The 23,803-nt window shown below is 43.9% G+C and overlaps 1 protein-coding gene across 2 annotated transcripts in view; it reads right to left on the reverse strand.

Moving 5' to 3' along the window:
* PYROXD2 (pyridine nucleotide-disulphide oxidoreductase domain 2) overlaps positions 1-18,506 on the reverse strand; it is a 146,581-nt gene extending 128,075 nt beyond the window's left edge. For both annotated transcript variants that reach the window (XM_030202912.1, XM_030202911.1), the window contains exon 1: positions 18,263-18,506. In XM_030202912.1, the coding sequence (XP_030058772.1) occupies positions 18,263-18,392 (130 nt within the window). In that variant the 5' untranslated portion in view covers positions 18,393-18,506. The remainder of the gene's footprint in view (positions 1-18,262) is intronic.
* Between the last annotated feature and the right edge of the window lie 5,297 nt (positions 18,507-23,803).

Genomic DNA, 23,803 nt, shown 5'->3' on the forward strand with positions numbered 1-23,803 from the left:
GCTTGGAATTGAAACCGGATGCTCTAAGAGCCATGTCCCATACCCCCCAGTGACTCACAATGCTGTCGAAAGCTGACAAATCGAGTACTCATTCACCTGGGACAAAGGATTGCCGACCAAGGAAGTCTGCCTGAACATTCAATGCCCCCACCACCAGAAACACTGAAAGTATGGAGAGGGGAAACTCTGCCCAAAGGACAAGAAGAGACGTCCCCTGTTCCAACTGATGACTCCTTGTTCCTCCTTGACGACTGATGGAGGACACTACCATTGCATTGTCTGACAGGACTGGTACTGGCTTGCCTTCGATTCAATTCAAAAACGTTGCCAGTGGTAAATGAAATGCTCTTGTGTCTAACAGACTTATGAAACTGCACGGCTCCTCCTGGAACCAAAGGGCCAGCACAAAATGTCCCAGACAGTGAGCTCCCCAGCCCCTGTGACTGGAAACGATGGTAACTATCGTCCACTGGGGAGAATAGAAGGGAACACCTGTAGACAAACTGGACCACTGGAGCCACCAGCAGAGACTCCTGCACCCCATCACTCTGAGTGGAAACCTAACCATCAAAGAGTTCAACCAAGACCACTGGGACAACAGAGACCGTTGAAGAAGCCTCATATGTGCCCTGGCCCAAGAAACTAGTGCCATGGATCTCAGGACCAGAAGATACTCTCTTGCACATGGAATCAACGTTGCAGTTATGAATGCTGGCCTGTGAAAGAAATACTTATCCTAGAAGAATGTCAAAAGACACCTCTAGATAGTCGACAGCCTGAGACGATAGAAAACGACACTTGAAAGGGATTAGCATCCAACCTAGGGAGTCCAGAAAGTGGACTACTCTGGTTATGCCTTGAGAACTTTCCCGATATGAATTTGTCTTGATCAACCTGTCGGCTTGACAGAGATAGACTAAGATTCCTCCCTTACGTAAAACCGCTGCCACTACGACCAGAATGTAAGTGAAAGAGCAAGGAACTGTTGCTAACCCAAAATGAAGCACACAAAACTGAGAATGCCTGCACAAAACTGTGAAGCAAAGAAATCTTTGGAGCATGGAATGGATCAGGAAGAGAAGGAAGACCCCCGTCAAGTTCAAAGCTGATAAGAATTGTCTAGAAAGCTCTACAACAACGGAGTGAAGAGGTGTCATGCAAAACTAGAGTCTTGGAGGGCTCTATTCCCCTTGAGAAGTAGAAGAGGCCAAAAGAACCCTCCTTTGTTCAGTATGACAAAAAGGTACAGCGGCCTGCTCCGATCTCCAAGGAAGGCACTGGACAGATTGCCCACAAATTGAGAAACCTGTTTGGAATCACTGACAGCTCTTGCCTTGAACCAAGAATGACAAGAAGACTCTAGGAAGGCATCTGGAAAAGCCTGTGCAAACTCTAAGGTGTACACTTTTGAATAGCTTCAAAGAACCCACCGATCGAAGATAATCTGTACCCACCTCTGACAAAACTGTGTTAATTGAGAACCCCCAGGAATCAGAGATTGGACCTGAACATCAACAGTGGGAATGACAACCTTTGGACAGAGAGAAGGTACCAGCATCTCTGCATCTGGCTCCACAAAAGGATTAGAACCTCCGGAAGAAACGTGAAAACTGCACACTAGCCACACTATCTGTTCTAAAATGCCGAAATCCATGTCCACGGCTTCAATTAGAAAGAAGTTCCAAAAGGGAAACTTACTAAGCTGGGATTAAAAGGCTGCATCTGCCAACCATCTGTGAATCCCTAGAGAACAGCGTACGGCCAAATTAAACGCCACATACTGAAGAAGTCCAAAGCAAATCTTACAGAATGGCTGCCCAGAACATAGAATTCACCTTAAAAACTTAGCGATTTCCCTATTTAACAAAGGTAAGTCATCAGTAGATCTATCCAAAAACATGCTCTGGCCACTAAAGAACCAAAACATCGACTGTTTTTTTTTTTTTGTAAAAAGAGAGAGTCTCATACAGCAGTCGTGAGGATATCTAAGATCTGAGCCTTCAACCACCAGTACTGTAGAAATCTTGGCAGATATAATTGTTTTCTGCTAGGATCTGTGCGCAGAATAGGGGTGAGAATTCGTTTGTAACAACATGGGAAATGTGAACAACATATCCCATACCACTGCATATCATTACCAAATGGCCTTAAATTCACACAGAAGAATGAGCTGCCCCTTCTAAGTCCCTTCAGACCAGACATTTAAGTTCTTCTGGCTTAAGTCTAGTGCATACATCTCTGCATTGGGACTGAATACCTAATAGCCTTATTACCAGTCATTTTGATATGCTACTTGGTACTTGTGAATGCCTACGCCACATCTCTCAGTGGCTGCCGATTTCCCCTCAAAATTCAAAGCATTATAAAACACACTTACTATTCAGGGGTCCTCACCAGAAGGCAGCTTACCCTCAAGCTGGCAACCACATACATCACCCTGAAGAATATCAGAATCTTCATTTCTTCCTCACCATCTTGTAAATCAGGGTCTGCAGCCAATAAATATTCCTCTTCTTAAAGATCCCGTGAAACCCTAGACCTCTTGATAGTAAAATAAATCCTCCCAGAGGTACCCAAACAGTGCTCTGAGGACAGAGAAGAGAATTTAAAAAGAAATGCTTGATGCATGTCCAGCATATAATCTGGAGGAAATCCCTTTCTGGGGAACCCTCCTTGCCCAAACAGCTGCAGCATAGAAGACTCAGACTGCTACGGGAATGGAAAGGCCGCTCAGACACTATCAAGAGAACCAAAATGGTGGCAGTGCCCACCAAAACGGGAACCGCCGAGTGAGAAACCAAAAATGACCCCAAAATTGAAGGCACAAGAAACCAATACTGTAAAAGCATCCTTTGGGTCAGTCAAAAAAGAAGAGGTTGGGTTTCCCACAGCAGTACAAATCTCACACACCCCTGCTGCCGTCAGAGCACGGCGCTAACACACGGGGCCTTTCTGCATGTCTTTAAACACTCTTGCTGTAGTAAGGAAAGACAGCCACCAACTGCACAGAGAACATATAACCCCAGTACAGAAGAAAAACAGGAAATTAATACTGTTTTGTTCGTTCACTTGTCTATTTTTGTTTTTTTACAGGAATGTAGAGACGCGTGTAGAATGGCTGTCTCTCCCAAGCGTTCCACACAACCTTCCCTCGAAGGGGTCGAAGCTGCTCCAGCTCGGTAGAGACAGATCTCTAGTGACCTGCTCACAATAATGGGCAACGGGAGGTGTGGGGAGAGAGACTTAAAAGGGACTCATTTTCAAAGCTCTTAGCCTTCCAAAGTTCCTTAGAAACCTATGGAACTTTGGAAGGCTAAGTGCTTTGAAAATATACCTAATAGTCGCCTGAAATGTGGAGCCCTCGAGGCTAACAGAGAACCCCCATGGGTCTCAGCCTGTCAGTAACACAAAGATGTCAACGCACAGATACGTTATGAAAACCTACACTATCACAAGAATACTAAAAAAAAAAAAAAAAGAACTGCTTCCTTTTTAAGGAAAGAAAAGAACTGAGACTGAAGGGCTCACAGCCTACTGGAGATAGAATACTGGTTCTTTCTCACGTGGGACAGGGCTGTTATTGGCTCTCACAAGAGTCAGAATTCTCAGTCTCTACCTGCTGGTAGGCGAGCACAACCCATCAGTCATTTCCTGGGCCGGTCCAGAGGCACACTAAGGAAGAAGCTATTAGAACCAAAAGAATATCCTTCAAAGAATGAAAAAAGATCTGATTGAGGAAAATAAGAAGCAACATAAGCACTGTCATTGGACCCTACCTGTCCTTCCAACTATCACCCCATCTACCTCCTCCCTTTCCTATCCAAGATACTTGAACATGCTGTTCACCGCCGTTGCCTTGACTTTCTTTCATCTCAAGCTATTCTTGATCCACTTCAATCTGGTGTTCGCCCCCTTCATTCAACTGAAACAGCACTTGCTAAAGTTTCCAATGATCTGTTCCTGGCCAGATCCAAAGGTCTCTATTCTATCCTCATCCTTCTCGATCTATGTGCTGCTTTTGACACTGTTGATCACAGCCTACTCCTTGATACGCTGTCCCCACTTGGATTTCAGGGCTCTGTTCTTTCCTGGTTTTCTTCTTATCTCTCCCAGCGTACCTTTAGTGTATACTCTAGTGGATCTTCCTCTACTTCTATCCCACTGTCAGTTGGTGTACCGCAGGGATCTGTCCTGGAACCTTTTCTTTTCTCCATCTATACTTCTTCCCTTGGTACTCTGATCTCATCCCATGGTTTTCAGTATCATCTTTACGCTGATGACTCCCAGATCTACCTCTCCACACCAGAAATCTCAGCCGAAATCCAGGCCAAAGTATCACCCTGCCTGTCTGACATTGCTGCCTGGATGTCTCAGCAACATCTGAAACTAAACAAGACTGAGCTTCTTATCTTTCCCCCTAAACCAACTTCTCCTCCTCCCCATTCTCTATTTCTGTGAATAACACTCTCATCCTGTCTTATCAGCTCATAACCTTGGGGTCATCTTCAACGCCTCCCTCTCCTTCTCTGCACATATTCAGCAGACTGCTAAAACCTGTTGTTTCTTTCTCTATAATATCACCAAAATTCGCCCTTTCCTTTCTCAGCACACTACCAGAACCCTCAACCACACTCTTACCACCTCTAGCTTAGACTATTGCAACTTGCTTCTCACAGGTCTCCCACTTAGCCATCTCTCTCCTCTTCAATCTGTTCAAAATTCTGCTGCACGACTAATATTCCGCTAGTGTCGTTATGCTCATATTAGCCCTCTCCTCAAGTCACTACACTGGCTTCCTATCCGTTTCCGCATATAGTTCAAACTCCTCTTATTTACCTGTAAGTTCATTCACTCTTTAGCTCCTCAGTACCTCTCATCTCTCCCTACATTCCTCCCCGGGAACTCTGTTCACTGGGTAAATCTCTCTTATCTGCACCCTTCTCCTCCACTGCTAACTCCAGACTCCGTTCCTTTTATCTTGCTGCACCATATGCCTGAAATAGACTTCCTGAGCCGGTACGTCAAGCTCCATCTCTGGCCGTCTTCAAATCTAAGCTAAAAATCCCACCTTTTTGATGCTGCTTTTAACTCCTAACCCTTAGTCACTTGTTCAGAACCCTTATTTTATCTTCCTCACTTTAATATTCCCTTATCTCGTTTGTCTGTCCTAATTAGATTGTAAGCTCTGTCGAGCAGGGACTGTCTCTTCATGTTCAAGTGTACAGTGCTGCGTACGTCTAATAGCGCTAGATAAGTAGTAGTAAAGCACTGATAAAGGCAGCTAAAAAAAGAATATAAGAAAATCTTGCTGCAGAGACAAAAACTCATAGTAGCACCTTTTTCAGGTACATCAGAAGCAGAAAGCCTGTGAGAGAATCCATGGAACATTAGATCATGAAGAAGCAAAAGGGGCATTCTGGGACGACAAGGCCTTAACAGAGAGATTGAATGAATTCTTTGCTTCAACCTTTATGGAAGAAGATGTAAAAGATCTACCTGTACCAGAAATGATTTTTAAGGGTGATGATGCGGAGGAACTGAAAGAAATCTCGGTGAACCTGGAAGATGTACTGAGCCAAATTGACAAGTTAAAGAGTGATAAATCACCAGTACCAGATGGTATACAACTCAGAATACTGAAAGAACTCAAAAATGAAATTGTGGATCTATTAGTGCTCTGTAACCCAAAAATCATCCAAAATACCTAAGGCTTGGAAGGTGGAAATGTAATGCCAATTTTTAAAAAGGATTCCAGGGGTGATCTGGAAAATTTCAGATCAGTTTTATCTGTCTGTATGCCAGACAAAATGATAGAAACTGTTATAAAGAATAAAATTACCAAACACAGACAAAAACATGGTTTAATGGGATGGAATCAACATGGAATTTAAACAAGGAAAACCTTGCCTCACCAGTTCAAAAAAGTTTTTAAAGTCAAGAACAAACATGTGCATAGAGGTGAGCTGTTTGATGTAGTGCACCTACATTTTCAGAAATCTTTTGACAAAATCTTTCACAAAAGACTCTTGAGAAAATTAAAGACCACAGGATAGAAGGCAATATCCTTTTTATTTTGTTTATTATGAATTATTTACCGCCTTTTTGAAAGAATTCACTCAAGGTGGTGTACAATAAGAGTAAGTCAAACATGAACAATAGACAATTATAGCAGTAAAAATATTCAAATAACAATTCAAAGTATTACAATGTCAACACAACGTGTAATGGAACATTTTAATAGACAGTGTAGAGTATATGCAAAGATGGAACATCTGTCTGTCTGTCTGTCTGCCTTCCATTAAAAGCCTGGCTGAAGAGCCAAGCTTTTACCTGCTTCCTGAAACAGAGATATTCTTATGATTCCAGAGTATTAGGGCTACTCCAGAGAAGGCTTGCAATGCGGGTATCACATCATGTAATGTCTTTTGGAGAGGGTGTGGTTAGGGATACCCCTCCTTGGAGGTATTTAGAGGGTCATCCTGTTCTTCAAGTACTCAGGGCCATTTCCTTTAAGGGCCTTGAAGATCAGACAGAGTTTTAATTTTGCCCTGTATTGTACTAGTAGCCAATGAAGTTTTTGCAAAAATGGTGTAATGTGGTTACATCACTTGCAACCTTCTATGAGTCTTGCTGCAGCATTCTGAATCAATTGGAGCTGGTGCAGACCCTTTGTAGTCAGACCACTGTAGAAGTGCATTACAGTAATCCAGTCTTGATGTAATCATGGCATGCACAACTGGGATAAGATTTTCCTCCTCAATGTAAGGAGAGAGGCATCATAGTTGTTGTAAATAGTAAAAGCTCTTGAAGGTTGCTTGGATTTGGGGAATCAGAGTGAGTGTTGAATCTAACTGTATTCCAAGGTTCCTGACTTATGATTTGAGGGGGAGTTCGTACTTCCCAAAAGAGATTTTGATGTCAGGTAGGTGTTCACTTGTTTTAGGGACCCAGAGAAGCTCTGTTTAACTTGGGTTTTTGTTGTGCTTAGCCCATTCTTGAATTGATGTTAGACAGGTAATCAGTTTATTCAAGGCTGTAGGTAAGTCAGGTTCAATGGGTATGAGTAGCTGCACATCATCCGCGTACATGTAGAACTGAGTGTCCATTGACCTAATCAGCTTGAGGTTGATATTGAACAGAATAGGTGACAGTATCGATCCTTGTGATGCCCCACAGGTCAGTGCCCAAGGTGTCGATGAGTTGCTGCCAAACATTATGGATTGTTGCCTGTCTGATAAATAGGATCTGAACCACATAAGTACTGTTCCATTGATACCTGTTTCTGCCAGTCGTGCAAGGGTTAGGGTTAAATTGCTGTTTCTCTCAATGGAGGAGGGTGAACAGTAGAGTGCCACAGGGATCTATGCTGGGACTGGTGCTATTTAACATAGTTATAAGGGATCTGCAAATCGGAATAACAAGCGAGGTGAATAAATCTGCAGATGACACAAAACTATTCAAAGTTGTCAAAACATATGCTGATTGTGAAAATTGCAGGAAGACCTTAGGAAACTGGAAGACTGGGCATCCAAATGGCAGATGAAATTTAATGTAGACAAATGCAAAGTGATGCACATTGGGAAGAATAATCTGAATCATAGTTACCTGATGATAGAGTCCACCTTAGGAGTGAGCACTCAAGAAAAAGATCTAAGTGTCATTGAAGACAATACACTGAAATTTTCTGCCCAGTGTGTGGTGGCAGCCAAAAGGGCAAACAGGAATTATTAGGAAAGGGATGCAAAATAAGACCAATAATATTATAATGCCTCTGTATCACTTCATGCTGTGACCTCACCTTGGGCACTACGTTCAATTCTGGTCACCATATCACAAAAAAAAATATAGCAGCACCAAAAAAGGTTCAAAGAAGAGTGACCAAAATGATAAAGGGGACACTCTATGAAATTATATGGAAATACTTTTAAAACAAACAGGAGGAAATATGTTTTCACTCAAAGAATAGTTAAGCTCTGGAACTCATTGCCGGGGGATGTGGTAACAGCTGTTAGCATATCTGGGTTTAAAAAAGGTTTGGAAAATTTCTTGAAGGAAAGGGGGGGAAGCCACTGCTTGCCCCGGGATTGGTAGCATGGGATGGTGCTACTAATTGGGTTTCTGCCAGGTCCTTGTAACCTGGACTCACCACGGTTGGATGCAGGATACTAGGCTAGATGGACCATTGGTTTGACCCAGTATGGCTATTCTCATGTTATGTTCTTATCATCCATACCAGATGAACCTGAACAGATGGGATATATCCAAGCCCTACTGAGATCAGGCAAAAGAAAGGTAGGCCTCCTACATCTAAGGCATAGTCTCTCCCCAAATGCATACCCATTCTGAGGTGCTTAGAGGAGGGATACAATGGAGGCAAGGATGTTGCCCTGCAATTATCCTTGGAAAATTAGATTCTGACTGCCTACAAGGACTCATCAATTGGGTTTGCTGACTCTCTGAGACTTGGAAACTCCTGCTGATATGGCCCAACACAATCATCTTCTTGACTTCTACTGAAATCAATGCCTTAGAGACTGCTTGCCTTATTGGGATATATAACTAGATAAAAGACCTATTTGAAATTCAGAAGGAAATAGGCATTTACTAAGATCTCAAAGGTGACTTGCAACTAAATTAAGAAGGGCCATCCCCAGCTTCGACACGAAGTAAGAAAGCCTGATTCCAGCAGAAGTGAAACACTACATTCAGAAGGGGGTAGAAGAGATACCCTTTCTTTTACCATTACCGTTGGCAACAAGACTTAAACAGATGCTACCCTTTGAGAAAGGGAAGGCAGAGTTTAGGTTACAAATAGAAAGGATCTCCCACAGTGAAGGTCTTGCATGCTTGATTTCTTGGAGGAAAGTATTGAATCCAGAAAAGTAGCTGGGGAACTTCCATGATGATATCCCTTGTAGCAAGCCAAAGCCAGTCTATACCCTCTCTGAGAGTTGTGGTTACTCCTCTGGAAAAGGAGAAGATTGAAGGAATGAAGATCTAAAAGCAAATAGTGTCTCCTCCATAAACTGAAATTGCAGAGGCTCTAAACTTTTAACATAGTTTGCTACATTGTACTTTCTTTTGTATTACTGAAGGTTGTAACCACTGACATTAAGTATCTTCACTATGTTGCCCGATTCTCTCAACAGATAAGGTTGTAAAAGAGAATGGACAGAATGTTTCAGAGAGGAATCCTCTGACTTGGGGGAAGGGGGAAAGTGAAGGACAACTCCTGATTGCTGCTTTCAGAGATCAGTTCAGGGAATATCCAGGCTGCTAGCAGGAACATGTGCAGGAGATTAGATGCCAGTCATGATTGTACCAGGATATCTAGACCCTGGCTCCTGTTTTCCTTTATCAGCTGGAAAAACTTGCAGTTAAGTTTGGGATTAGCATGCACAATCCATGTGCAAAAGAGTTGGTTTTTTTTTTAAATTTCCATGGAGAGGGCATGCTGGGTGTGGGGAGTGGGCATTTATGTGCTAATAAATTAGTGCATCTGCATTATTGTGTGCTGATTAGCACAGAATCAGTGTATGGGCCCTTACTGCATACAAAATGGGTGCTAGTTTTTGTTAATTGATGTGTGCTAATGGCAACATTAGTGCATGGCCATTAATTAAAAAAAATAGAAATTAGCCATTTTCCAACTGTGGGAAAAATGGCCTTAGCGTGCGGGGAAAAAAACCTGTGTAACGGCATGCTAAAGCCAACTTTTCCTGCAGCTTTGTAAAAGGGTCCCTTGGTATAGTAAAGGCCACATCTACCTAAAGGTCAGGCAGCTTCTAGCTCTCAAGGCCCCAAAACAAGAGGTATCCCAGACTCTGGATTACTTCTTTAAAAGAACACCTCTGTAACAGAAATCCTGTGATTATGTTACTAAGTAAAATATTTATATCAATCTATATTTAGATACAGACAGTCTATCTTTAATTTGGTTTTCCTAATTCTTTTCAACAGTTGATGGGGTGTTATCTCAAAACTTCACCTGTGTGACACCATGTTGGTCATATGAGTTACTATTAGGTTCTGAAGGGCAACTCTGAATCATTTACCAGGATAATTGAGGGCTAATTTACCTTATTATGTTCATACCCTCTAATAGTATTGCATTGTCCATTACTAGCTAGACTTCTTTCTCCTGAGCTAGAATCCAGAACTGCTGGACCACTGACTCTGGCCCTGAAAAAAAATTACAGAAAATCAGCAGTAAAAAATTAAATGCTGTGTGTTTTATCAATAAAAACAATTAATCAAATCAATTAAAATTGTTTTTATTGATGTTTACTAATACTCTAAGTTGACTCCTTTTATCCTACTCCTCCTTTTTAGTTGATTTTAAGGTCAAGCGTGCTTTGTTTTCCAATTTTTATTTGAAATGCATTGATGAGTCACTGAAACACAGGGGCATTCCAGTATGGAACACACCACATTTTACTTTTTTACAGCTGATTTTCTGTAATTGTTATCAGCAAGTTTGATTAAAATATGTTGGAAAAGGAAGCCATATGTTAAATACATTGCTTGTTTTAACAATTTGCAATATTTATTTGTTTTTAAATGCCGGTTGCTGTAGCTATTATGCATCCAGTGGCATCACGTCATTGGAACGCAATGATGCGCTGATGGAAGGCATGTGCATTCCAGTGTGTTACGTACTTTTTCATTTTTTTTTTCCATCAGAGTCTTTTCATTTGTGCCTTTTTATTAGTGCTCTACTTTTTATTAACGTATTTTGTATTAATAGTTTTTTTTTTTAGTGTTTTTATTTTTGGCGAGTTGGATAAAAAAAACTAAATGGCAAATTAGACTCAGTGAATTTATTGCTCTTTGAACCGGTAAGACAAAGGGCTTAAAAGTCTTAGGGCCCTGTTTACTAAGCCATGCTACAGGCACATTTTTAGAGCGTGCTGTGTAGGCGCCCACAATATTCCTATGGGCGCATATTAATTTTGTGCATGTGCTAAAAACGCTAGCACACCTTAGTAAGTCAGGCCCTTAGTTAATGGCTGTGCTCTACAAGTTGCCTGCTACATGTCTATGCTGCCATTTGTGTGGAGCTCTGATGTACTGCTTGGCAAGTTAACTCTTTCACTCTTTGGAATATTGTAAGCTGTACTGTTGGCTGTCTGTGATTATGATTTGTTGTTTTATTTATACTATTTTAATATGTGTTTTATATGTTCTGATGTCCTATTTAGAGCGCGGAGAGGTAATCCAAAAGCGTACAAGTGGAAGCGAGTAGCCGAATAAGCACAAGGAACCTTCAAGAGTGGGGGCATCACTATACTTTATTAATCAGACCTGACACGTTCTTTGTTTTGGCGAAAAACGTCTGCATCAGGGGTCTGATTCAGGAAGACGCTTGAGTCCTGTAGCCTAAGTCTTAGGCATGGCATGCTGAAGAACTCGAGCAGCTCCCTGAACCACACCCTCAACACAGGCTTGATGTTCTATTTAGAACACCTTTTGTGTGTTAGTGGTGCAATCACTGAGTACATTTGATTTTATTGTCATTATGATAGGTTTTTTATACATATGTGATGATGTATTTTTATTTATTCATTTATTATTTGTAGCAGCCCCTGACACAGCCAACTGATAGGGCAAAACATGACTCACGTCGGGCTCGTGTAAGAATATTATTTTTGAATTTAAGCAATTTAACACCAGACGTGCATTCTGCTTCTTTGGACTGCCTTGTGCTACATGCAGACTACGGTTTTCTTTGTGTATTCCACTGGCCCTGTCAAAGTTGCGAGTACTCGGGCCAGGTTCTGCTTGGCGGCTGGACAACCCCGGGTTTCACCTGCGCTGACCACCGTTCCCCCAGAGGTTGAGCCCCTAGGTACGGGCAGCCTGCAGGACTTACGGGACGGAGCTGGAAGCGGGGTGATGAATGTATCAGCCAGGCAGGCAGCAGGTCAAGAGAGTAATCCAAGTACAAGCGGCAGTCAGTAGGCAGGCTGCAGGCAACAGAGTAATCCAGGTACAAGCGGCAGTCAGTAGGCAGGCGGCAGGCAAGAGAGTAATCCAGATGCAGGCGAAAATCAGTAGGCAGGCAAGAGAGTAATCCAGATGCAGGCGAAAGTCAGTAGGCAGGCGGCAGGCAAGAGAGTAATCCAGATGCAGGCAAAAGTCAATAGGCAGGCAAAAGAGTAATCCAGATGCAGGCAAAAGTCAGTAGGCAGGCGGCAGGCAGAGGAGTAATCCAGGTACAGGCAAAGTCAGCAACGAGAGACCAGTAGATAAGAAGCAGACTACAGAGTTAGAAACACCTACCAAAGCAGAAGCCAAAGCATGGAGTCCAGGGAGAGCTCAGCTGATAAAGTGCTGACCTCTGACATCAGCAGGGAGGAGGAGCACAGCCATAGGACAAGAGCAGGGGAAGGAGAAACCAGAAGACCAAAAGGAGAGAAGCAAGGGAAGCCAGGCAGAGGAACAGCAGACCCAGGTGGGTGGAAGCAAAGCAATCAGCCTGGAAGCCAGGCAGAGAGAGTGAGAGAGAGAGAGAGAGCAGAAACAGGTGCATGGAAGCAAAGCAATTAAGGAGCCTGCAACCACCGCTCTCTGAACAAACCCAGAAAGGACTACACACACACGGCTCAGGCAGTGCCAGTCAAGTGTGCGTATCGACGGGATCCCGCACAGCACGAGGACGCCGCTTGTGTTGAGGTAGGGGACATGACAGGCCCACAGCCTCCACCTTGGAACTGGTTCTCCTTATGTCAGCCTACAAATTCCAAACCTGCAGAACCCTCTCTGTGACCAACCAGGTCTTGTGCCCTGACTGAGCCCTCAATAGATAGATGTCTGAATAAAATAGAAAAAATATTTCTCCTTATATAGAGAAGCCTTTAGTACTGCTTGACCAACGAGTATCCAAGGCCATGATCAGAACTAGGGAAGAGCCTGATGCTGTCAATGAAATATTCAGAATAATGAAAGTATGGGGTGCCTAGATGAATACCTAGACACAGCCTGGAAGGTAGAAGAAGGGGCACATAAGTTATTTATTTTGTGGGACCAGGGCTGGGTCAACCATAAGACTGGAGGGCCGAGCAAGCCAGGCATCAGACTGTTCATCCATATAAAAATCCAGACCACACCATGAAGTAACTTAAAACTGGAACTTTACTGCACTGTCAATTGATGAAGTATAGGAACAGTGAAAAGTCATTTTAAACGCCAACTTTTATACACTTGGATAACCGTTCCTCCTGCCCACAATTCTTACAATACAAGGCTACACAGGGTAAGCTGATGATATTCAGTCAGCTGGTAATTAAAGTTCAGCGAGGTGTTACACTTATGTAAGTTGATGGTCATACAATTAAAATACTTTAGCTGCTGTAGCCTGGTACAATTAAAGATGTTTCTTTTTTTCTTTAATTGTTTTCCTTCACTCTGCCATGGATGTAGAGTCCCATAGAAGTGGTGTATGGGCTGCCTGGGTGGTATGGTTAAGCATCCTGAGACTCTCCTCTCTCCTTCCCCTTGAGAATAAAACAGGGTGAGAAGTGTCCTCACACCTCCTCACCACAGCAAGCCAGCAACCTCTTTGAATTTGTCACTTGCCCCAGTCTCTGAATCCTTGCTCTTTGCAAGTGCCACAAGTGTCTAACCAGTTGAGTACAGAGTGGCTGATTCTCTCTCTCAGAAGCCAGCTGCAGGCATTGGCAGAAATGGGGTTCTCCCTTGACAGGTATGGTCAGCAGCGGAAGATTCCAAAGACAGATTTTGGTGGCAAACTCAGAATTTAAATCTTGTTCAAGGGAGTATACTACTGCCACTAGCTGCCCTGCTTCCAGGTTCCCTTCTAGAAACTACAAGAAACTGTTCTAATCTTCTGGCAGAATCTGATGCGGGAAGGTCTGAGTATCTTGTGCTCTAGAACAGGTGCAGGAAGCACACAGGGGGGAAAAAACAAACAAACAGCAGGTCAGAAGTGCAACCTAGTGACCCTAAGGTTTGCAGATGGCAAAAAAACAAACCAAACAAAAAACAAAGCAAAATACAAAGCCACCAACAACTCATTCTTATTGGCTGACAAAAAAAAAAAAAAAAAAGAAGGTGCCAGTCACCAGCTAGATACAGACACTGATGCTCTGTTAGGAACAGCAAGAGGAAAAATTCATACAGCCATATACTGTATATTTTCCCTTACTGTTACATTAATCTGAGAAATATCTGGTGGTAACCACTAGAGGGGACAACTGAGAGATTGTCATGTATATCCATATGGAGAAACACCTGAGAAAAGATCTACTTGGGAACCCCAACAACAAGTAGCTGATAGCTTTTTCTGGAAGATCTAAAATAGTACTGAGGACCTGACCTCTTTTCAAGGGAGAAATGGAGCCCCAAATCCTGTGGTTGACTAAACTGGCCCAATAACATAACCTCCAAGGCGTACTCTGAGGGAGGCAGACGACCAAGAAAGACAGCATTAGGTGTTGCCATGAAGGAACAAGCGCAAAACACTGCAGCCAGCTACAAGCACAGGTCTGCTCTAAGCCAAAGCAACTGCCCTGGACCATGTTTCCAAGGATGGGAGGGAGTTCCCTGAGAAGTATTGCTTGTAGCTACGTCTAACTGTGAAGGAATCAGTGGGACCGTTAGATCATTGAGGAGTAAAAGGGGCACTCAGGGAGGACAATGTCACAGCAGAGAGACTAAGGGGCCCTTTTATCAAAGGGCGGTAGGGGTTGCACCGGGTTGGCGCACAGTGATTCAGTCCGGCGGTAGTTCCGACTTTCCCCGACAGCCATTTCCGGCACTAGAAAATACACTTTCATTTTCTAGCGCTAGGGGGTGTGACTGGCGATAATCGCCGGAGCCCTCACTGCCTCCTCAAATGGTATTGAGAATAATTGGGGAGCCTGTGATAGTGATCGGGGCTGCGAGGGTTTGGGAGCCAGTATGTGAAATAAGTAAGGCTTTAGTTTTTCTGGACTGAGTTGCGTTTATCAGTGGAAATCCAATTTGCTATGGAGAATAATTTGTTGTTGGATGTAGCTATTTCAAGATGGTCATCAGGATTAATTCCTGCAATTATTTGTGTGTCATCAATGTATATGAAGGCAGTAAGTTCTAATGATTGGATAAGCGTGGGCAATGGTGCCACAAAAAATATTGAATAGGGTTGGTGCAAGTAAAGAGCCTTGTGGTACACCACAATCTAGTGAAAAAGATGGGGAAACCTTATTGCATTTAGAGGATCTGGTAAGTTTGATGAGAAAGGTATGAACAGATCCAATCTAATGTGACATCTCATATGCCTAAATCATTGAAGTAGGCTGTGTGCAGCCCCCCCCCCCCCCCCCCTTGCAAATGCTCATTATGTAAGTTATGCAGATATTTACAGAATAATGCTTAGGGAGAATAAACATTTACATGCATATGTGTGCACATAGGTGCATATGTCAGAATTCTGTATATTTAAACATGTGATGTGTGTGTAAATGTAACTGCCCAGTTTATAGAACTGTCCTTAGAATTCTAAGGGCCCGTTTTACCAAGCTGCAGCAAAAAGGGGCCAGCACTGGCATCGGAATATGTTTTACACGCACGCTAAGGCCCCTTTTTACCGCAGCTGGTAAAAGGGAAGGCCTCGCTTTCCTGCAGGAAATGGCTGGGTGGCAAGTAAAGCACTTGCCGCGCAGCCATGTCGGGGGGGGGGGAGCCCTTTACTGCCACCCATTGAGGTGGCGGTAAGGGCTCCCGCGCTAACCCAGCGGTAACCGAGCAGCATGTGGCACTGCTCGATTACTGCCGGGTACAGTCCGACGCTCCAAAATTAAATACATTTTGTAGCGCCAGAAATGACAGCACGGTAGGGGTGGGAAGTACCGCCGGGCTGCTGCGGTAGCCTGGTGGTACTTCTTATAGCGAGCGGAAAGCCCCTATTGGGCTTACCGCCACTTAGTAAAATAAGCCCTAAGAAGAAAGGTGTGGTAATAATGATAACATATATTTAAGGAGTTTTGCAACCTCCTCTGGGAGGAATGGACTCCGGCAAAGAATAAAATGAATCAGAGAGGTTAAGTGAACAAGCTTACTTCCTTGACTTATGATTAAGTGATAAGTGGAAAGCAGAATGGGTGGGTTGGGGAAGAGGATTCTTTTTCTTTCTGTTCTTTTCCTTTTTTTTTTTCTATGTACTCACATGTACTTCTTTTATTCTTTAGATCTTTAGGGACTGTGGGGGTCTGATATGCTAAATATCAGAAGCTCACTATCCTTTATTTAGTTGGAAATCAAAGCATTTTCAGTATTGTGGAGAAAGCATAATACAGGGTCTGGAAATCCTAACAGTGTAAAGATCAAAGAAGGGGGGGTTATATGAATAGAAGGGGGTGGGACCCCACATTGTAACTGACCCAGCTCAGATAAAACTTCATCCCACAGTACCTACTGTACTCTACCATCCAAGAAAGAAAACCACTTCCAAACACTGCCTCCAATTTCTAAATGTAACAGTCACCTTTTCAACAAATCATACTGCACTGTATCAAATGCAGCTGTTAAATCCAACAAGACAATAACCAAACAGGCCCGCTGATCCCATATTCTGTACACTTTGTCCAACAATGAAACCAATAAGGTTTCTGTGTTGTGATGCCTCTGAAAATCAGATTGGAAATGACTAAGCATAGAGAGCCTCTCCAAAAACTCAATTGACAATAAACCATCTTCCCAATAATCTTACCCAGAAACAGTAAATTAAAAATAGGCCTATAATTCTTAACCATAGTAGGGTCCAAAAAAGACCTGTTCAACCCTGACCTAACACAGGCTTTTTGGGCAATGAAAGAACAATGCCCTTCTCCAAAAAAAGCACTGACAATTCTCAATAATCTATTAACCAATTCTTCAAGTACCGCCTTCACCACAACCAAGGGGCAGGAGTCCAAACAACAAGATGTAAGACATATTGCAAAAAATATCCACCAGCTGTTGCTCATTAACCCTTGAAAATTATGTCTAAGTGAAGTGACTTGAGAATCCCAGGCTATCATCCTCTAATGAATCCCTTACAGCCTTGGTCTTCACCTCTAGTTATCTAGTGCAACTTGGGGACATGGCTGAGTTTGCTAGCAATGATTTATAGATGCTAATCAGATTTTGACTGACACCATCCCTATGCACTACAGTATCAGTGCCACATAGCTCCTCACCCCATGAACCTTCAAGCCCTTCCCTCTTTCTCATTGTTCCTCCACATCCTCAGGACTTCCCAACATTGGTAGCATAATAGTAATCTTGAGGACCAACCCTGCTCCCCACATGGAAACCTAGAAGGAAAAAGGCCTCCGTTCACAGGCTTAGTCTCCACTCACTGCACTCTGAAGGTCACACTGCTGAGTAGAGAGAGGCAAGAGTAGGAGGTGAAGTTTTGGAGTTCAGGGGCAGGCCTACTGGTCTGTGGGGCAGTGGGCAGAAGGGGAGGGGGAGCATTTGCACTATAGTCATAGACCTAAGCCTGTACTTATAAATCCAGACATGGCACTAGCTAGCTAAGTTTTAGTTGGCAACAGGTAGGAAACTTAAGAGCCACAACTTAGCTATTTAGGTTGCAGCTGTAAATATGCCAATGGTTAAACCTTAGCCAATTAAGTTACCTCTCAATGACATTTGAAAATTTGCCACTATGTTTCATCCTGACTTTGAAATTCTTCTTGAGGAAATTTAACCCTTGCATTTGTTTATATCTGAGGGCAAGGAACAGAAGATGAGAAAGGCATGAGTCAGGGCACAAGCTCTCAGCTAAAATACTTAAGAGTCAGTATAACAATTTATAGGTTTTGTTTTTATTAGTAGTAGTAATGTTTTGACTGAATTCTGCACTCCCCCACTCCCTCTCGTTAAAAAAAAAAAAAAGGCACTATGCATCATGCATGTCATGTGACATTCATCAAACGTTGTCATATTCTGGAATCTTATATTCTGTCGAATTCTGTTGCAAGTCAAGTTAAAAGATCAGGCCTGAATTCTAAAAGGCCCCACCCACAAAACGCTGCAAAACCTTTCATAAATGGTGACTGAGTGTCTGAATACTGAAAGTCTGGAATTTTACTTTTATGCCTTTTGCTTTCTTACACCAAACACGCAGCTCTTCGCCTTTTCTTCAGCCCACTGCCTTCTCTTACCATTACATTTCTGTGCCTTAGCTATGCTGTGTCTGTCTCCCTGCTCGCCTACATAAACTCATTCTGCTGCTCCTCTTATTGCCACAGATTTTCTGTTGCTGCAGCTTTACCTCCTCCCACAACGACGGCGTCATACTTCAGTTGCAGTGGCCTCACTGCTCCCCAGTGAGCCCTCATGCTGCCTTTAGGGACCCAAGTGGTACAAACTCTTCCTAAACACAAGCCACCTCCTGCAGGCATTCTCAGGGACACACCAGAGCAGGCTGTGATGCAAAGCTAGCTGGTGGTCTAGCAAAGGCTGAATGGACTTTGATTTGCTGAGTCGAGTCGACTTTTCTTAGGTTACAGGCCTGTCCGCGCGCGCCTGTCTTTCAAGAAAGGCAGGATTTGAAGGGGGAGGAGTAACAAATGTCGAGGTTCTCACGTTTCAAGCGACGGTCTTCTAGGAAGAAGGGGGCGGGGTGGGACGGAGGGAACCTGAAGACAAATTCAAAAGAGGGAGGAGACTAAATATATGCTTTCAAGTTCCTAATATTGGTCTAACAAACAAAAGTGAAGACATGAGCTAATTCAAATAAATAAATAAATACCCCAACAGGTACAATAAAAGTAGCAGTATGGAACTCTCTGGATTTTATTCTAATAATCCAGGAAAGCAATTTAGAGCAGTGTTTGAAAAGATTTCTCCCAGTTACCTGTGTAAACTAAGGGGCTGAATATTTCCTTCCTCTTCTGCTGCTACTATCTACTTCTTATCATTTCTATAGGGCTACTAGACGTACACACGCTGTGCATTTAGCATGGCTATTTTATCTCATGTATCAAAGAGGTGGTACAGAGGCAGAACGACCAGACAGTGCATGGGGGGGTTTCATTTTTATGTCCCTGCGTCTGTTTATGCTGCAGGCTTTGCTGTAAAGCAGGTGCAAAATCTGTACTGAAATCTGTACCTGTGGTATTGATTTCCCATAGGGACTCTTGATTTGAAAATTCAGTACCCTGTGCCCATCATAGCTTTATGAACAAATGCATGACAAATATAATCCTAAATCAAATAATCATAGAAAGCCAAACTGAAATGTGCTTCAGCCAATTAACCTGTATCAAGGGTTCATTTCAAATGTAGCTTATTTCATACTGTGAACTGCAGAAAGCTTGTTAGACCTTGAGGCATATTTTCAAAGCACTTTGGGAGGCTAAAGTTCCATAGGTTTCTATGGAACTTTGGGAGGCTAAGTGCTTTGAAAATGAGCCTCCTTGTATAGCGCCTACCAGATTGTGTCCCTCATCATTCTGTGTGGGGAAACTAGGGGTACATACTTTAGAGAGAGATAGCAGGGTTATGTACCCTCTGAGATTTGGGGTCCTAGGTCAGTACCAGCTAAGCTGGGAGGTTGTTGGCTCCTTGGATCACATGCTCTGACCACTCTCTTCCAATTAAAGGGTTGTTCTGAATCAAAAGAAAGTCTACCGAATACCTTTTATTTTTGCATTTCTTTTTTTTTTTTAGGATTTATTTAATGCTTTTATGAAAAGATTCATTCAAGGTGATGTACAACAGGTATAGCCTCATATAAATAACTCACATTTTGTTAACAACATAATAATAGTAAAATGACACAGATTAAACGAGGTAAATTCGGAGATAAGTAAATGAAATCCTAGTCAGAAATATGCACATTGAAAGAGCACCATAGAACATTCATATCACAGAATATAAAATGATGCATGATAACAGGCAAAAATAGATATGATGACTAATGAAGTCAACATAATAGAATGCACCATCTAAATAGAGAGAAAAGACAAAGGGATTGGGATAAATAAGTGGGTGACTAGATTGAAGGCAAATCAGGTACAGGGTGTATAGCAACCTACTGTAGTCCAGATGTGGAGTGAGGTACTAGTCAGTCATCACAGCTGTTAAAGGCTCAGGAGAAAGACCAGGCTTTCACCTGCTTTCTGAAGTTTAGTTTTGAGTTAGGCAAATGCCCTTTAGGGGTGAGTTCCAGAGTGTGAGGTCTACTCCTGAGAAGGGCTTGCTGCTGGATGTCACGCCATATGATTTATTTTGACGAGGGTACTGTTAAGGATGATCCTGGAGAGGATGTTAGAGGCCTTAAAGGTATGCAGAAGGCTAACCTATTCTGTAGTCTGTGTGGTCTGAAGGCCTTGAAAGTCAGACATAGTATTAAATTTGGCCCTGTAGGGTACTAGTAGCAGTGCAGTTTTGCAGGAAGGAAGCTAGTGCAAATTCTTTATCATCTGCCCAGTATATAGGGCATTGCAGTAGTTTGGCAGTGATATTATTACAACATAGGCCACTGTGATCAGACTTGTCTTCTCAATATATGGCGAGAGATTTCTTAGTTTCCATAGGTGATAGAAGCAGTTTTTAAAGGTTGCCTGAATTTGTGGAATCAAAGTAAGTGATGAGACTAGCAGTATTCCATACTTCCGAAATGGAATTTTGAAGTCAGGCATCTGTCCGCTTGTGTTAGAAACCCACAGAATCTCTGTTTTACTTAGGTTCAGGCAAAGTTTGTTGTTTTTTTTGCCCATTCCTGAATTGTTGTTCGATAGGCAGTCAATTTACTAGAAGCTATGAGTCGATCTAATTCATTGGGTATGAGCAACTGTAGATCTTCTGCATGGAATTGTGTGTCAGTGAAACAAAGCAGCTCAATTAAAGGCTTGAGGTAAGTACTAAATAATGGGCCACAGTGTAGATCTCTGTGGAACCCCATGGTTCAGTGCCTAAAGTGACGATATACTGTTGCTAAACAGAACTAATTCTGTCAGCTGTGCAAACATGATATTATGCAGACATACCAAATCACATGCATTCTAGCTCACATGCCAAAGCTCCCTCCTCTCATGCATTGGAATCCCCGGATCTACCTGAATGATGCCCTGGTGGTCTGGGGTAGGTCAGGCAGCAGCGATCCTGCAATCGCTGCTTCCCGTGCCTGCTCCACAGTTCTAAATGGTGGTCACAAACTCTTTTGAGACTACCACGAGAGGTTGCAGCCACTGTTTTGAGCCTCAGAGCCAGCAGCAGCAGCAATTGGGGATCGCTGCTGCCTGACCTACTCTAGACCACCATAGTATCGAGATTGTAGGAGGGCAAGGAGTTGCTAGCTGTATTGAGGGAGGCAGGGAGAGAGAGAGAGAGAGAGGTGCTAGCTGCGTCGGGGGGGGGGGGGAGAGGGAGAGAGGTGCTAGCTGTGTTGGGGGGGGGGAGGAGAGGGAGAGAGGTGCTAGCTGCATTAAGGGCAAGGACAGAGAGAGATGCTGCATTGGAAGGGAAAGGAGGGAGAGAGGTACTGCATCAGAGTGGACAAGGAGGGAAAGAAGTGCTGGTCAGGTAGGGAAGAGAGAGATCCAATGAGGGGGGGTGAGGAAGAAAGAAGGCATAGAGAGGGAAAGTGGTGCTGGACTTGGAGGGGGGAGGACCTGCGGGGAGTGAAGGAAAGAGAGGTGCTGGTCCTGTAAAGGGGAGACAGAACAGGAGTGAGGGAACAGAGAGGAACACTTGCTTTACTGGGGGGGGGGGGGGGAAAGGACAGAGGGAGGGAAGAGAGAGACAGAGATGCTGGCCAGGAGAGAGAGACAGAGAATGAAGAGAGAGAGATCCTGGCATGTGGGGGGTGGGGGAGAATAGGGACACAGAGATGGGAGATGCAGAACATGGCGGGAAAACAGGGGTGATGCTGGGTCAGATAGGGATGCAGACAGAAGATGGATGGTGGACAAGGAGAAAAAAGAAGTGCCAAATGGACAAGGAGACTGGCGAGACACTACTACTACTACTACTACTACTACTACTACTTAACATTTCTAAAGCGCTACTAGGGTTACGCAGCGCTGTACAAGTTAACAATAAGGACGGTCCCTGCTCGGAAGAGCTTACAATCTAAAGGACGAAATGTCAAGTTGGGGTAAATAAGTTTTCTGAGAAGAGGTGTAGTAATTAGGTGCCGAAGGCGACATTGAAGAGGTGGGCTTTGAGCATTGATTTGAAGATGGGTAGGGAGGGGGCACGGCGTATGGGCTCAGGGAGTTTGTTCCAGGCATGGGGTGAGGCGAGATAGAAGGGACGGAGCCTGGAGTTGGAGGTGGTGGAGAAGGGTACTGAAAGGAGGGATTTGTCTTGAGAGCGGAGGTTACGGGTAGGGACGTAAGGGGAGATGAGGGTAGAGAGGTACGGAGGGGCCGCAGATCGAGTGCATTTGTAGGTGAGTAGGAGAAGCTTGAACTGTATGCGGTATCTGATTGGGAGCCAGTGAAGTGACTTGAGGAGAGGGGTGATATGAGTATATCGGTTCAGGCGGAAGATAAGACGTGCGGCAGAGTTCTGGATGGACTGAAGGGGGAGTAGATGGCTACGTGGGAGGCCGGTCAGGAGTAGGTTGCAGTAGTCAAGGCGAGAGGTAATGAGAGAGTGGATGAGAGTTCGGGTGGTGTGCTCAGAGAGGAAGGGGCGAATTTTGCTGATGTTATAGAGGAAGAAGTGACAGGTCTTGGCTATATGCTGGATGTGCGTAGAAAAGGAGAGGGAGGAGTCGAAGATAACACCGAGGTTGCGGGCAGATGAGACGGGGACGATGAGGGTGTTCTCAACTGAGATAGAGAGTGAAGGGAGAGGGGAAGTGGGTTTGGGTGGGAAGACAATAAGTTCAGTCTTAGACATATTCAGTTTCAGGTGGCGGTTGGACATCGAGGCAGCAATGTCGGATAAGCAGGCTGAGACTTTGGCCTGGGTATCCGCAGTGATTTCTGGTGTGGAGAGATACAGCTGGGTGTCGTCGGCATAAAGATGATAGTGGAAACCATGAGAAGAAATCAGGGAGCATAAGGAAGAGGTGTAGATTGAAAAAAGAAGGGGCCCAAGGACAGATCCCCGAGGAACTCCAACAGAGAGCGGGATAGGGGAGGAGGACGAACCACGAGAGTGTACTCTGAAGGTACGATGGGAGAGATAAGATGAGAACCAGGAGAGGACAGAGCCCCGGAACCCAAGGGAGGACAGTGTGTCAAGAAGTAGGTTGTGATTGACAGTGTCAAAAGCGGCGGAGAGGTCGAGGAGGATGAGGATGGAGTAGTGACCTTTGGATTTGGCGAGGAATAGGTCATTGCAGACTTTAGATAGTGCCGTTTCTGTTGAGTGTAGGGGGCGAAAGCCGGATTGGAGCGGATCGAGGATGGCATGAGAGGAGAGAAAATCAATACAGCGGCTGTGAACGGCGCGTTCAAGTATCTTGGAGAGGAAGGGTAGGAGGGAAATGGGGCGGTAGTTGGAGGGACAGGTAGGGTCAAGTGATGGTTTTTTGAGGAGTGGAGTGACCACAGCATGCTTGAAGGTGTCCGGGACAGATACAGTGGAGAGAGAGAGGTTAAGTATATGACAGATGGTGGGGGTGATGGTAGGTGTGATGGTGTTAAGTAGGTTGGTGGGGATGGGGTCAGAGGAACAGGTGGTGGCTTTCGAGGAGGAGAGGAGATGGGCGATTTCCTCTTCGGTGATAGCAGGAAAGGAGGAGAAGGAGGGCTGGGTAGGTTGGATGAGAGAGTGAGATATAGGCTGAAGAGGAGGAGAGGGAGTAGTGGTGAATTCGAAGTTGATCTTCTGGACCTTGTCACGGAAGTAG

Source organism: Microcaecilia unicolor, chromosome 5, assembly GCF_901765095.1.
Source record: "Microcaecilia unicolor chromosome 5, aMicUni1.1, whole genome shotgun sequence".
Lineage (NCBI taxonomy): Eukaryota > Metazoa > Chordata > Amphibia > Gymnophiona > Siphonopidae > Microcaecilia > Microcaecilia unicolor.